This window comes from Nothoprocta perdicaria, unplaced genomic scaffold, assembly GCF_003342845.1.
Source record: "Nothoprocta perdicaria isolate Ctin4 unplaced genomic scaffold, notPer1 scaffold_108, whole genome shotgun sequence".
Taxonomy (NCBI): Eukaryota; Metazoa; Chordata; class Aves; order Tinamiformes; family Tinamidae; genus Nothoprocta; species Nothoprocta perdicaria.
In genome coordinates, this window is record NW_020454183.1 from 1406922 (window position 1) to 1422449 (window position 15528).

Here is a 15528-nt window from a genome sequence, read left to right on the forward strand (position 1 = left end):
TATTAAAGTGTTGCCTAAATATTACAGCCAATACATGAGTGTCGGTGTGTGCCATCATTATATCAGCCTACAGTAAACTTTGAGGATATTAATGATGAGAAGGGGGATAATACAGAGATAAAAGGAAGCCTACAAAAAAGTACGTTTGCTTATGTTGAACCTGAAGTTGGGTGTCAACTTCTTTGTCCTTATGATAGACATAGACTGCAAAGAACCCACATTTCCTGATTTCATGCATGTATCTAGAAACGTATACTCAGAAATTTAGAAACATGAAGGACAACCTTCCCAGGATCTAAGCTCAATATGATTCCTCCTTGCTCATTGATGCCTATGTCTTTCCCTCAACATTCACATCTCAGTTTCTATATCAGCCATAATCAAATTTTGAAGTGAAGATTACCTTCTTCCTGGCAAAAGAAAAATATTTCTTTCACAGTGTTGTAGCTCATCACTGAACATCAAAGATGAAGCAAAACTGCTGATTTATAAAGCAGGTTGGTTTTCTTTTTCTTTATTATTATTTTTCTTCAGTGGTTTTACTGATGAATTTTAAAGTTAATCCAATATAAATTTCTGATTAAGAATCAATAGTGACAACATTTTCACCAGCACTAGAAGAAAAAGGATATTTTGTGAACTACTCTTTTCCAAAGTCCTGTCTGCTCAGCCTTACCTTTCCATAATAATGGAATGGATGGGTCATCACAACTAGGGGCATAACATTTATTACCATCTTCCAGCTCATTGTTGACTGTGTCACCATTTCTAACATTCTTGCTGTTGATGGTGAAGAAATTTTGTATCCTCACATTGTACCTGAAAGTACAAAGGGAAGGTCTGAAAAGGCTCAAGTATATTGCATCTCTCTTTCAAATTCTCAGACCTCTGAGAACAATTTATGCAGACTAGCACAGTTTAGATACATGTTCTCTGATAGCTAGTAAGTTAAGAGAAAGAAGAAAATCAATAGCAAAACAAAGACTACTACTACTACTACAAAAAAAAAAAAAAAACATTATTTTAATATATTCTGTGGAGAACATTGAGTTCTGGAGGAAATACTGCATGTGGGAATGTGAAGTGCTGCAGGCTTTCCCACTATGCTAAAGAAAACTTACTACAAAGCACACAACACAAACAGTCCTTGAGACAAGTTGTTGCTGTCGTGGTAGTGCAAGAGACACCGCTCCATATTCTGCAAGTTTCATTACATCTGTGGGGTTCTCTTGGAACCAAAGATTTACCTTTGTTTGGTTTCTCAAAAGAATATACACCTAAGAAATTTACCACAAATCTATATAAACAGTTATTAAAAAAAAAAAAAACCAAACCACGATACAAAACTGCTATTCTGTCTGTTTCCTACAATGGGTGTTTGAACATTTCTGGACATATATGGACTGTGCTCTTCTGGTGAAAAGAGGCACTATTGAGCCATAGGGTAGAACCTTGCAGTGCTGTCAATGGGCTCTGCTAAGCCTGATGTGGGAGAAAAGAGGAGACTGAGGTCCCCCAAATGGTAAAAGCATTCAGGCTTTAGCACTTCTCTCCCCACCACAATACAACCTCATAATGCAACTATGGTATCAAGATATGGCCAGAGGAGGAAGTTACCATCAGCTAAGCTTAAGCATACACTTAGAAAATTAGCAAATCCACAGCAGCTTGCCCCTCAGAGAAAGAGGAATAAAATATATTTTACCACCCCATAAGCATGTGCATAGGCAGCTGATGTCTCATAGCTGACAGACTGCGAGCTTAAACTTCAGAGAAGCCAGTGGACTTTTTTACATATATTTGCACAACAGCATTTCCTCTCAATTATCTCTGAAGCCTACGTTACCTCTGAAGGCAATCCAAAGATTTGCTCTCAACTGAGCACATACCTGGAGCAAAACTGATTACGCATGAAAATGCAAGGAATCCTGCACAGCAACAAGACTGGCTGCATTGTCCTTAGGCAGGACCAAGGACAAAAATCACACCACAAAAAAGGACAGCCAATTAGCAGCTAAAGGGCATGGAAAGGGGAAAAGCACTTACTTCATGGTAAGTATGTAGAATGAATACATAATGATGAGTACAAGGCTTTCCCACCTCAAAGAGACAAAAGGAAAACAGTTAAATGGCCATTCCAACAGCTATATCCTTTACAAGTTTTCAGTAAGAATGAGCACTAGACATCTAGTCCAAGTCACATTTGTGCACAAAAGAGTCACATATGGGGGTCTCAGCAGAAAGGAGAAGCAAAGACTTCCAAGTTCCAAGAGATGTACACACAGACCATGTGTACTGCATGGATCCCAGAAACCTGCTGCACAGACTGAAGCCAGAGCTGCCCTCTGAGCATCACATGGGCAGGGTGTACTGGCAGCTCAGAGCTGAGCCACAGGGCGAGCACTGCGAGGGGGCTGCTCTGCAGGATGCATATGACATATTTCTAGGATCCCAGATTTCCCAGAGACACCACCCTCTGGAAAACCAAGCACCCCCACGTACTGTTTTCAACTAGAACATGAACAGTGGAACGTGTTATCTTTTCTGCACATGTGAGAGTCTTTCGGGCCTTAATTACAACCTATGTACTTTGTTAATGTTTCCAAGTTATTAATTTTTCTTTTTGTTTTCATCATAAAATGTTCATCATAAAATATGTAACTAGAGCAAATAAACAATATTTCCTAGAAGTCAACTCCTACTTGTAGGGTACAACAACAAAATCTAGTTACACTGTAACACTATTTACTGATCTCTCAGGGCAAATACAAGGCTGTAGAGAACAACTTACTTAACTTACCATACTATTTTCTCATCATATATGAACTATAAGGAAAAAAAAAAGAAGAAGTCATAAATTGACAGTTTTTCACACCTATCTTCTAATTTGAAAAATGGTCAAATTTATTGAACACCTGTCATATCTAATCAGAAACTACCGGATCCCCACTTTGGCCACTTTGTCCTTTACAGCTCCAAAGCACAAATCTTTCACACAAGGCCCAGATCCTTCTCAGTGATTTTTATCAATGAAAGACAGATAGATGCACGCCCCCCACCACATACACATACTGTGCAACTCTAAAAGATGGTGAAGTTGCATGTATTTAGAAGAGACTTAAGACATAAAGCACTGAATCCTTTCATAGCTAATCTAATTTTAGCAGAGCAGGCAGCTGTTTCACCTCTGCTCTTAGGCCAGCTGCTTATACATGATTTACTCCATCCTAGTTAATTTAATGTAACTGAATGGTCAGCTAGTCTTTCACACTTGTTACAAACCAAACTAAGCATATTCTCCCCCCTCCAAGCCACAACATGCAGTAAATGCATATTCACAGGAATTACTACACTGCCCTACATGAACAGAACATTATATGCGATCTATTTAGTAAAATTTACCCATATGGGCAGGTTGACAAGAATATGTGTAATAAAAATAATATGTAGAAGCAAAAAATAGATACCTTCCCTATTTAAAATAGAGGCAAAACTTTCTAAAATAGAGCTCAAAAACTTTCTGAAATAGAGCTCAAAAACTTTCTGCCACAAGCAGTCCCCCTTGGGTCAAAATTGTGCTGACTGCCCTGTCTACCAATAGCAGAATGTTATAGGCTGTAGATACAAAATATATATGATAGACATATTCCAGCACTGCACAAAGCTTTCTCTTTTGGAGCAGGCTGTGGAGTCATCTTGCTGAGCACTCACTCCTGGATGTCACTAGAACTAGTTATGAAACTTGTTCAGCAACATAAATCAATTGTTTGCAGACTGAACATGCAGAGTCAAGCTACAAAACACACTGATTGGCAAGGGAACTACTTACAACTATAAGTATGATCACAGATAATGTGTAGTACATAGAGTCCCTGAACACAGCCCACCAGGTGAGATTCACCACCTGAAAATAAGCAAACAAAAACCCACAGTTTTAAGACAACAAAGAAAAGAAAGATTCTACAACAAAGGCCTCCATCTTGCAACCACTTAGATGTGTGAGCAGAATCATTACTAGCAGGGATTCTGGAATAAATAGCTGTCCTGGGGAAACAAGAAGACAGTCTGCCAATGTAGAAACAAGACGATGTATCATTCTGTCAGACAATTAATCTGTAATAACCTTTAATAGAAAAATAATATAGAAACTTTCATTAATGAAAGACATTTCTTACTAATGTAATTTTAATTGGCCATAATTTCAATTATAAAGTAGAATTCACTGTTGTGCTGCAAAGCCAGTGCCAGCACAATTCCCACTTCATTGTGGGAATTATGGTATATGTGAAAAAATATGATACGTAGTCTGACCACCAACAGAGGAAATGAAGCAAATCTTACACTTGGGTCCTAGAATGATCATCATTGGGACCAGAAAGGATTAGGAGATGCAGCTGAAAAGTTTTGCAAATTTTTTTCTACATTGGCATTACCTCCACTTTTTATTGTTTTTCCAGTAGTGCTCTATTTTTAGATGTATTTGCACACACAAAACCCATTAACAGAAGCAACTGAACTCCATAAAAAAAGAATGTATCTTACTCACCTGTCCTGCAAATATTCCACAGACACCAATGATGCAGAGAATGTTGAAAACTGCCGAACCAACAATGGTTCCTACTCCTACATCCCCATGAGTGATAAATACACCTGCAGAGGGGGCAAAATATGCATTATCATCTCCATCACTTCATTTTAGGCTATCAGATTACCTACTACTCAACAATAACAAAGATTACTTGAAAGTTTAATCAAAACATGCTTCATAATAAATGCTCATTTCTCCATGGTGTATTTTGTGCTTTTAGGCTAGCTAGTGGCTCCACATTTTCGGCTTAACATCTCTATATGTTTAAGTGGATAAATTTTCTAAAATAGTAAGTCCTGTATTTGACAGCTTAGCTGTTACTGGTGTAGTAACCCATTAGAGTAAACATAAACAACTCTATCCCATTAAGAACATGGAATATAATTCCATACACACAAACGTTTCTTCCAGGCATTTAATATTTGGTGTGCTCTTTTTTTTAGCTCTCACAGTGGTAAGAGATTCTTCCCTCAAAAAGACAGCAGCTGTGTTGCGTGTAATGCGTGCCTTCTGATGCCAGTAAAGAATCAGGTTTTGGATTTATGCAGTTCTAGCACCAGCTTAGCCCTTTCTCTTAGTACAGAACCCGTGGATGCATCATATACTTACTGATATCAAAAGCATATCAGAAAAACAAAAGACACATCTGAAAATAAAATCAAAGGCTCCAAGGGTATCTAAGGTAACTTTCACCACTGAGGCAGGACCAGATATATCTACATCATACTACAGGGCTATCTCTCCTTGTACTTAAAATATTCCAGTAAAGGAGGCTTTAAAGGTTTACATTCACTTTCTTCAAGCTTTCCTTATAAATAATACTTTCTGAGCCTCTTAGCCTTTCTTTCTTCTCTATACTTGCTCTAATTTGTCTGCAACTCTTTTGAAGCACAATACCAAAATTGGATATAATAACCTTAATAGGTCCTAACACAACTGAGTAAAAGAGGATAATTTGAAAACCCCATACTTTACTCAAAAGGCTGCAGTTAATATGTGCCAAAATGAAAGCTATTTGCAACATCCCACCATCCATTTCTGTTTGACTCCCACTTCTTTTAAAATACACTATGGTCCTTTTTGATCTACAGATCTCTAACCATTCTTAACTCTCTATATCTATCTACTTCGTTTTATGCTTACTCTTTGCATTGACCCTGATTAAATTGCAATTTTTTTTATCTTATATTGATCAAGATCTTTCTCCATCCTATTTACCTTCCCAAAAGTTTGAAAGACTGTCAGTCAGAACAGTATCATAAACCTAGCTAAGTTTGACTAAAGAAACACATTTCAAATCTGCTGCTTTCCCCTTTCCTATCAGCGTATTTTGTGCAGACTCCTCCCAGGGAATTCCTGTGTCCTTCTTTCCTGACAGTACAATTGCCATTTAAACACTCTGTGCCAATAATCTTTAGTAGTTCATGGATTCATTCAAGTAATTCTTTAACTAATCTACAGAGAATATCATCATGTCTTTCTGACTTTAGCAGCTCTAGCTTATCTGTACATTATTGAATTTGTTCTTTTCTCATGTTTCCTGTTCTCCTACTTCCTTGTTAAAATTAATTCCCTTTATTTGTGAAAAAAGAAGCTAGAAGCATCATCAGATGCTTCTAATTCTCTCCCAGAGGGCTGCAATAAAACTCAGCTTTCGCTTCTTATGTTCAGAATCAGTCGTTTCTCTCTGCTTTCAGAGGAGACTCACTGTTTCATGAGATGTTTTGAGTAGTTAATTATACCGTGAAACACAGACTGGCTGACAGCTATAATCGCTGATTATAAAGTGACAAAAGAATGGTAGTACTTTTGGATACCTCTGCTTGATCTGCTGCTGATTTTTTAACAGCAGGTCTCATAAAAGCCCGTGTGTGGGCTCCATACCTATAACAGATGCGAACAGCTCTGGAGTGGAGCTTCCTGCAGCCATGAACGTGGCTCCAGCAACATCTTCACTCAGATGTAGTTTCTGAGGGGAAAAAAGAAAAAAAGTATTGATTATTTCAGCAATGTACTCTAATTTACATGGTGCAGTTCTATCGAATCCCTCAGTTCAAAAAAACATTTGCTGCTCATGATGCTGTAAAAGGCTGAACAGTCACTATGATATAGAAATAGATACATAGAATTTTAAGACGCAAATATAGTTTGGGCAAATAAGATGTCTATACCCTAAATCAGTGAGCTGTTAGATAACATTTTCTATTTATTTACAGCTGAATAGCTGATTGTAGCTTAGATGTGTCTGATTAGAGAAAGACATTCCTGTAGACCCTAAAAGCTTGCAAATTCATCTTGAATCATTTTCACAATTTCACTTCAGGAACTCTAAATGCAATCATAAGACTTACTCTTCTTGAGGCTTCTAAAATCTGACAGTAAAAATCAATAGGAGAAAAATGTAACCTCCGTGGATCCATTTTGTAAACAGCAGGCCGGATTCTGACCTCACTAACAACTGCATAAATCAAAAGCGAGTCCACTGACACACACACAAAGTGAGACCAATTAGACATGGAAGCCTGTGTGCTACAGCGGGATCTGTTTTTATTACAGTGCCTCTTGAGCTCTAATAGGATATAGGTCCCTGAGAGCTCTCAGGCCAGCACAAGGCAGTGCAGCTCCACAAGTGGGCTGCGTCAATCTCATATCGCCTGAGGATCTTTCCCTTGAACTATAAAGAAGGTTTTATGGAGGATTTTTTTTTCCTTTTGAGACTCTCTAGACTCATCATTACTATCTCATCTCTCCTTCAAGGGCAGAAAAGTGATTGATAACAAAAGAGCAGTGCAAAAGTAGAGTATTTCTCAGGCAACACGCACCATTTGTGGCTGGTGAACACAGGCATGCTAGAGAACTTGACAAAGCAGAAATGCAAGCCCTTGCTCTACCATGTGATTTACTACCAGTTACAGTGCTGAAGAGGTTAAAAACATTAAGTGTGTTAATGAACTGAATTCTTCTAAGCTGTCTTAAATGTTCAACAGAACACAAGACAGGAGGCAAAGATTTTTTCAAAGATCAACTGCAGTATTTTGGTAAAATTTAAATAGGGTGTATAAGGTGCATGCGTAAAATAGCACATCCTTAAAGGGAAAGAAAATATCCTTATGGAATATTTAGCTGATACTGACTGCCTCCTCCATTTTCTCATTTGTCTTCCTCTTGGTAAGTACAGAACTCTGAATAATGTTAAGAGGAATTCGCCACATATGTTCATGGAAAAATAAAGAGTTTTTTTTAAAACTATCTAAAAGAGATTTTCAGAAACTGTAGATAAGCAGTTTTGCTTAAAAATGAGAGAAATATTTCTACTTTGTCATAAAGAGTCAAATTCTAGTTTTGTATTTAGTACCTGTCTTGCAGTATTTAACCACAGCACTCTCCAACACAAGATTTATATGCCGAGTATGAATTCCACCCTTTTCTGATCAACTAAAGTAGAAACCTGTATGTAATTTTGCAAAGTCTTCTTAGAAATTATGTAAAGGAATTACATTCATTTTGAATAATAAAAGCCTACAGTACTACAAACTACCATGAAATGTCACGGGGCTGATTTAAGAGGGCTTTCCTCATAAAATATCCTATAACTTTAGTTATAATGCTAACAATTTCCTTTCCAAATATTGATATCTTATTATCTCTATGTGGGATTTCAAGTATACTTTGTACTGCTTCTCTGTGCTATACTGCCATCAGTTTTAAAACTCTCCCTGACATCAGCTATGACTGATGGAAGCCAATACTGAGCACATCAGGCAGGGAAACAGCTCTGACATCTCACTAAATTTTTGGATATGTAAATATATTCCTGTTCTGAATCAAGATACGCACTTTTCCCACTCTTCTCACTTTTTATATGGCTGTATAAACAGTCTAATTCCTGTTGCTGATAAATATAGACTGGCAATATAATTTGACGAGCCAACATATTAATTTTTCCATATGTGCCACTTTTTTTCCTCCAAGTTTACAAAATAGAAGTACAATAATAAACCAAATTCACCCATATGTCATAGCCATTCTACCTAGGTGCTTCAGGTATCTAAAAGTGGATTTGGCAAATGTTCTCATTAAATCAGTTTTTCTGAACCTTGAGTGTCATCAAGAGGACCAATGTGCTCACAGCACATCATGAGCATGTGAGCAAAAGGCACAGGTGAGCCGTTTGATGGAAAACCTGATCACAGAATCATTATGGCTGGAAAAGACCTTCAAAGATCATCCATTTGAAAAGGGCTGGAATCACTAAATTCACAGGAAAGAATTCCAAAGATGGCGTAAAATGCGTAGGACCATAACGTATTCTAACCAGCCTTTAAAGGTGAATGAAGTTATTTAACCTACCTCACAAATTTTCTCTAAGGATGGAACAAAGAAGTCATCACACACTATAGCCAAAGCGTAGAACATATAGAGAGCCTGTAAAGAAAATAAAGTCAGGATACTTCAGATATTTCCTCCATATAGAAAGAAAGAGAAAGCAACACTAGATTTTTTTTCTAATAGTTTTCTAATAATGAACAAAGAACATATGGCTTCATTTTTCATCCATTCTGTAAAAAACAAAAAAGCCCCTCTGCTGATCAGTTGAGGGCACAAAAAGAGATCATATGCTACATTAAGTTTAAATTTACCATAGTTTGACTGAATAGAATGCCATAATAGGATTCAAATATAATAATATAACAGGCAGAGTCTTGCTCACTGAAATAGTCATCATTTATATTTTCAGATAGTTATTGGGCCATGTAATTAAATATAAAGCAACACCACATTGATTAAGAATACACAAGAAATAATCACATCTGGGAATCAGCATGCCCGACCTTGGCTCGCCACAGGAGACCTCTCAGGGCTGGTGGCAGTTTCATGTACACATGTGAAAACCCACTGTCTTATGAGCCTTTGTGTTCTGTGCTTCTGTAGTGGGCTTTACTAATCCTGCTGTTCTCAACCCAACAAAACTCCTTTCTACTTTACTTTCCCAGAGCTGAGAATGGAAAACTGGAGCCTGCAGGCCGTAATTATTTCACTTTTTCTACCATAAAATGTAAAACTCCACATGGCATTTTCTGTATTTCTTCAGGGTGTTTTTTGTATTACAATTGCATCTTTGGCATAGAGGTGCAATTGAAACGAAAAAGCATCAAAAGATTGCTCCTCATGCATGCTGTCATCCACGAAGGAATCCCAAACCTTGTATATATAAGTTGAACTGCAAATATATACAAATCGGTGACAGAAATCCTTCTGGTATCCACAGGGACAAGATTTTATCTCCGAGATGATGAATGCATAAGCATTTCAAATCCAGACCGGCAAGGTCATTTTTTATAGAAATGTTACCCTTTGAGCATTTGCACCCATACAGACATACTAAAAATCTGAAATCGAACTATTAGAAACATGCCTGTACAGACACAGTTCTATTTAAGATGAGAAACATCTTACAAGAAAATGCACAGAAAATAAAAAGGAAGCGTGGCAGAGGAAAACTTACAGCCAGGATATGAAGCAGAACCCCTCCTTGCTGCCGTTCTTTATTTGTGAATATGTCTTGAGGAAATTCATTAATTGCTGAAAGAGAAAAAATACATGTTTTTAAATTTCTACAGAATCTATAAATGGCAGACTAAAAAATAAGGTTGTCCCTGTAGAAATATATGATCATATAAGAACATATCTTTCAAACTGGTACATCAGAGAATGCCACACCACACACCATAGCTTCTTTCCTCTCCAAAGAGCAGAGAACTGGTTCTCAGGTGTTATTAATTAGCAGCCTTCCAATGCCTTAGTGATTACTATGAGTTTCATATTCTTTGGTGCCTTAGTTTTATTATCCTCTCCTCTAAATACACTTTGAAGCGATCAGCATGGGGATAAAATTCATCTAGAAATAATATTCCTGGCTATAAGCAGGCCTTGCCCTTGAAGAAAATATGCAATAGTTGTAACTTTCTATCAGGTTTTGAACTGATTTTTTTTTTTATATGGCTCCACAGTTTTGCAAATCACTTCAAAAAGATTAAAGCAATACCAAGGATTTTCTCAGACAGAAAAGTTTTGCAGAGTTCATTTAAAGGACCTGTGTTCCACAAAGACCATGAAAAAAGGATTCCAGATGTGGATACAAAGACAGCACCTAAATCCATTGTGGGGCTGAAAGGTAAGAGATAAAAAACCTACAGGCAGGAACAGAGATCTCCAGTGTGTCAGGGAGGAGCCTGGGAAGTTGAAGGGTGAAAATTATTTCAGTCACTGAAATCCAAAGGGGTTGAAGTTGTGAAATTATTATTTAGGTCTATGTGTTGGTCTCAGCAAACAGATGTACATACAGATTGACAGCAAGATAAATTCCAAAACGTTTGTGAGCTGAACCATGACATACTGAAACTTGGAGGACACAGATGACCGTACAATCATCCTTCTGCTATTCAAGTCTGGCAGGTTAAGAAATACCCAAAACGGCCTAAAGAATAGGATAATATATGATATTTATATTAATTCATTTTTTTATTTCAATTGTCTTCTTTTCTCAATCTCCAGCATAATTCTGAAAACAATAAACGTGAACACAGAAACCAGGAATTAAACATCTGGCTGATGAATTTAGTTAGTGAACTCGAAACACTTTAACGCAGCCTAATTTTCAGGAAGTTTTGCACTATGCGCATTTGAAGATTAAATTTTTCAGAGAGTCTTAAATCTGAGCTACCTATAATGACCAAACACACTTGAAAATTTTGGCAGAAATGAGAAGATAATTTGGGTCTTTGAAATTGAAGTATCTGCAATCTTTTCAATCTCCGAAATTCATATAAATGCAAAAATGCCTTGTCCATTCTCACTCGAACTGCACATATGACTATTGTCATGATTATTATACATAACTATTATGTTTAGCTTGACTCACACTTGAACAGTGACTCTATGCAAAGATGAAGATATTGAGCTCTCTGTCATCACAGTAGTATCCACTACCCCAAAAGGAATTATTCCCGAAGGGAAACATTGGCAGCAGTTTGGGTTTAGAATTTTACATGTAAACCTCATGTGGCTCATCTAAACTCCCTAAATCTTTCAAGCTAATATTTGAAAACTACTGTAGTTAATAGTCTATAAAACATTTATCATAAAACAGAAGTTTAACAAGGGTGACCTACTGCAATGCCTGTACTGCTTTTCACTAGGCTCTAAAAGTCCCGTTCCTAATGTTAAAATTCTCACTAGAATCCATGCTCAGTATGCTGAGCAGAGCTTTCTCACAATCAAGATGCAGCTTTTCTTCCAAGCCTTATCTTTAGACAACGAAAACTACATACAAAATTTTGCTCAGATATTTCTGAATGTGATTTCCTACTCCTAGGAAAACCTTCTACCTTGGTTGTGCCCTGTTCTCACTTGGCAAATTAAAGCTATAGTTTATGTAAACACACAAAACCATCAGGACAACCACAGAGTGATGTTCAACCCCTTACTGAATTGCAGAATATGATCCAAAGGTTTGGAGGGCACATTAGTGCCTGGAGACCAAGTCTAGTTTCAAGAAGGCACATCTGGGTTGTGACAGAACCCCATGGTCATCAAGGCCGTGCAAAGCAGGGACAAGAGCAAAGCTTCCTGACTGCATCTACGCTGTAAACTGATTTGTGGCCTTAAAAAAAAGCCCGAGGAAACAGCATCGCTATATAAATGCAAACTACACAAAAAATAAAACATTTTGTGAGGTTAACAATGACCTGCCTCCTCAAATGGTAAAGGTAACAAGTATCATTAAGTCCAGCACTAGAGAAATCTCTTATCTTCATTTATATGTACTTGCCTACTGATCCAAATAGATTAAAGTACTTCTAAAAGCAAAATAGGAGAAACTGTCTCTTCTCTGTATTTTATTTTACTATTTTTTTTTAGCCACTGATTCCTCAAAAAAAGAGAAAAGGGTAGTGGAAATAAGCACTTCTGGGGGAAAACAGGTTGCCTTGCAGCTTTAAGACACTTAGCATTAAATCAGAGTGAAAAGGACATTCTTACTCTTTTACTGAATTATACTGCAGGATAATCCACCCGCTATTTGTTAAGATGCAGCAATCTGGAATGCTTTTATCATGCGGATATACTTTCCAAGATGTCAAAAGAACCTTATATATGTAACAGCCAAGAAGATTTGCTGAAGAAGAAATATTTTCCTTAGCACTGTAGCCCTATATTTATATTCTGCTGAACAAATACAAACTAGTGTCATTCTCCCCCGTGGCAAGCAGGGAGAAAAACCCTTCTGGAACCATACTGCAGTACTATCAACATGCAAACTTCTAGGCAAGTCTGCTCTCTGCCAAAAGCAAAATTTCCCAGGGGAATTATTCCCTAACAGGAAATAAAACATGGCAAAAAATAATCAGCATCCAATGTGATTTCAAATAAATAAATGTCTGTGAATTATTATTAACTAAATTAATTTTAACTAAAATTATTAACAACTAGAAACATTTAAAACGTTTCTTATCGGAGGAAAAGACCTGGACCTACAGCTGTGGGCAATCTACATAACATGGTTGTTCCTACATCACTGGCTAAAATACCATGCCTAGCACAGCTGCATATGGAAAATGCATTTGTGGCATGACTTTTTACATCATGTTGATCACCTGTCCTCTGTCTCCTCCATTCAAACTACTGTGAGAATACATGGATTTCAGCAGCACACCAGGAGAAGAGAGACCAGAGCCTGGGCCTCAAATTCTAGCAAGGGTAATGGGGTCACATTATATATATATACACACATATATATATGTGTGTGTGTGTATATATATGTGTGTATATATATATATGCCTATCCAGGGGGCACATAATTCCCCTCCTTGCAGGTGCCCATGCCAGGGACACCCTCACTGCCACCATGGAGCACAAAGACCTTGTCCCTGTCCCATGACCTGACAGAAGGGATGTGTCATCAGGAGAGCGGTTACCTACCTGGTAGTCTCATTTAGTTGGTTATAAACTACTTCACAGTAAAACATTACAAAAGGTTAACTCAGTGTAAGTTAAAGTTGTAAGAAATATGAATAAAAATTAGAAACATTAGATTCTAATAGAGATTTACTTATTCCAAGGTAATATTAAATAGGATATCAGAAGACCAGCAATTGTCAGGAATAAAAGACAGAAACAGAAGTGAGAAATGAGCTAGGACTTTGGTTCATCAAATTAAAACAAGCCAGCTTCACTGGCAAACCAACTGGCTTCACACATGGCAAAGCAACAAAGTAACTACTCATAATAAATATTTACTTGCCTCACATAGATAATTTTATGTGAATTAACATTAAGACAGCTTTTCACAAACATGATGCTCCTCTCTGCACAGTGCTCGCACCATGTTTGCATCTACAGATAGCATGAAACCGTCTTTCCATGTCAGGGAAATGTAACAGGTTTGTGGACTTTGGTAAAATTAATTTCCTCTTTAATAAAATGGCTAATTAGCAGTTCCAAGGTAAGATTTTTCAGTATGAACATTTACTCTTTTGTGGTTTATTATCTGGATAATCATGTATATGGTATAATGGTCACCTATAAATTCTGTATGCCTTATCTACAGGCGCTGTTCTTTGTGCACTGTGTTTTGGGGACTTGAAACCAAGTTTGCTTCTCCCGCCTATTGCTGTGAGACTCTGGTTGCTCAACAAGAGCCTCCTTGGGTTCTCTTTGCTCCTCGCTCAGGCCTGGGAATCAACACCACCGAGCGCAGGGGCTGGTGGACACCCTGCTGGGTATGAGGCCAGGGAAGCTGCCAGTACCATGCGGCTCGCGAGGGTGTTGGGTGTTGGGTCGTGGGTGCAGGAGGGCACAGAGCTCGGCCTTCCAGGGGTGAGAAAACACCGAGGCGGCAGCCCGAGCGGAGCTACAGCTCCTGGGTGTGCACTGAACAGAGGCAGAACAGATGGGACCCAGAGATGAAGTGGAGAACAGCACATCTAATGGGGCTAAGCTTTGCCATAAAATGGAGGAGAACACACACCAGTCATCTTAAAACCAGCTAGAAATACAGAAGTATTTACCCTGCTGGTACTGTTGCAAGGCCATGGTCACTGCAGTACAGATCTACTACGATCCACATGACAGCAGCCTCGTCCATACTGGAAATGCTTGTCCCCTGCAGCTTGTCCCCTCTCCCCAGTGCCAGGAACCAAGGCAGCTGATCTAGCTGGGACCTGGCAGAGCCATTCCGGGGACACCACCTCTATATGTCTGAGCTATGGCATTACTAAAAAAAAATTCCTTGATCGTGCCAAGAAGGGTTGATTCACCTTTGAAATAAAGCTCCGTCTGAGCCGCCCATGACAAAAATAACCACAGAGCATCCCTAGCACGGCCCAGTGCAGAACATAAAAGCAGTTGCGCAGCTTAAGCCCTCTGCATGGCTTTGGAGTGAAAATTTGGCAGCCAGCCGCCAGGGTGAACCCAGCCAGGCTCCTGACACCTGCCTGTGCTGAGGCTGCTACCAGATTACTCGTGGATACCACGCGAGCATTGCTCCCAAATGCCCCGTCCATCCCGCAGCGGGCAGCCTGCCAGAGAAATAAGTTTCGAAATCTCCTAAGCCTGAGGAGAACATCTCAACAACCACGTGGATCCGTGGTTTTATAACCTGCCTCGGCACGTGATTTCTTCACCTTAGCACCAGATGAGTCACTCGCAGAGGCAAGAAGCACCCTGACTCTTAATAGCTCCTAAGCATTCAAGCCTGTTATGGGGCCTTAATTTCTCCTTAGCGGGAGGAGGGAGCTGGAGCTGCTCGAGGGGACACTCTTGATTCCAATTCTTCCTTTGCAGGAAGGGAGTTAGGCAAACTGCATAGAGAGAAGTGTTTCCACAGCTTGAGCTATCCCTGGAGCTGCCCAAGGCAGAGGTATGAGATGGAGGAAGAAGAG

General features: G+C 38.6%; 1 protein-coding gene across 2 annotated transcripts in view; it reads right to left on the reverse strand.

Annotated features, from left to right (window-relative positions):
* Nucleotides 1-15528, reverse strand: part of SLC24A4 (solute carrier family 24 member 4) — an 86246-nt gene that overhangs the window by 23604 nt on the left and 47114 nt on the right. The window contains exons 3-10 of one of the 2 annotated variants that reach the window (XM_026047035.1): nucleotides 10095-10171; nucleotides 8939-9013; nucleotides 6473-6557; nucleotides 4547-4650; nucleotides 3830-3904; nucleotides 2801-2826; nucleotides 2047-2100; nucleotides 677-819 (exon numbers count right to left, since the gene is read on the reverse strand). In XM_026047035.1, the coding sequence (XP_025902820.1) occupies nucleotides 677-819; nucleotides 2047-2100; nucleotides 2801-2826; nucleotides 3830-3904; nucleotides 4547-4650; nucleotides 6473-6557; nucleotides 8939-9013; nucleotides 10095-10171 (639 nt within the window). The remainder of the gene's footprint in view (nucleotides 1-676; nucleotides 820-2046; nucleotides 2101-2800; nucleotides 2827-3829; nucleotides 3905-4546; nucleotides 4651-6472; nucleotides 6558-8938; nucleotides 9014-10094; nucleotides 10172-15528) is intronic. The other variant, XM_026047028.1, reaches the window with a different exon arrangement.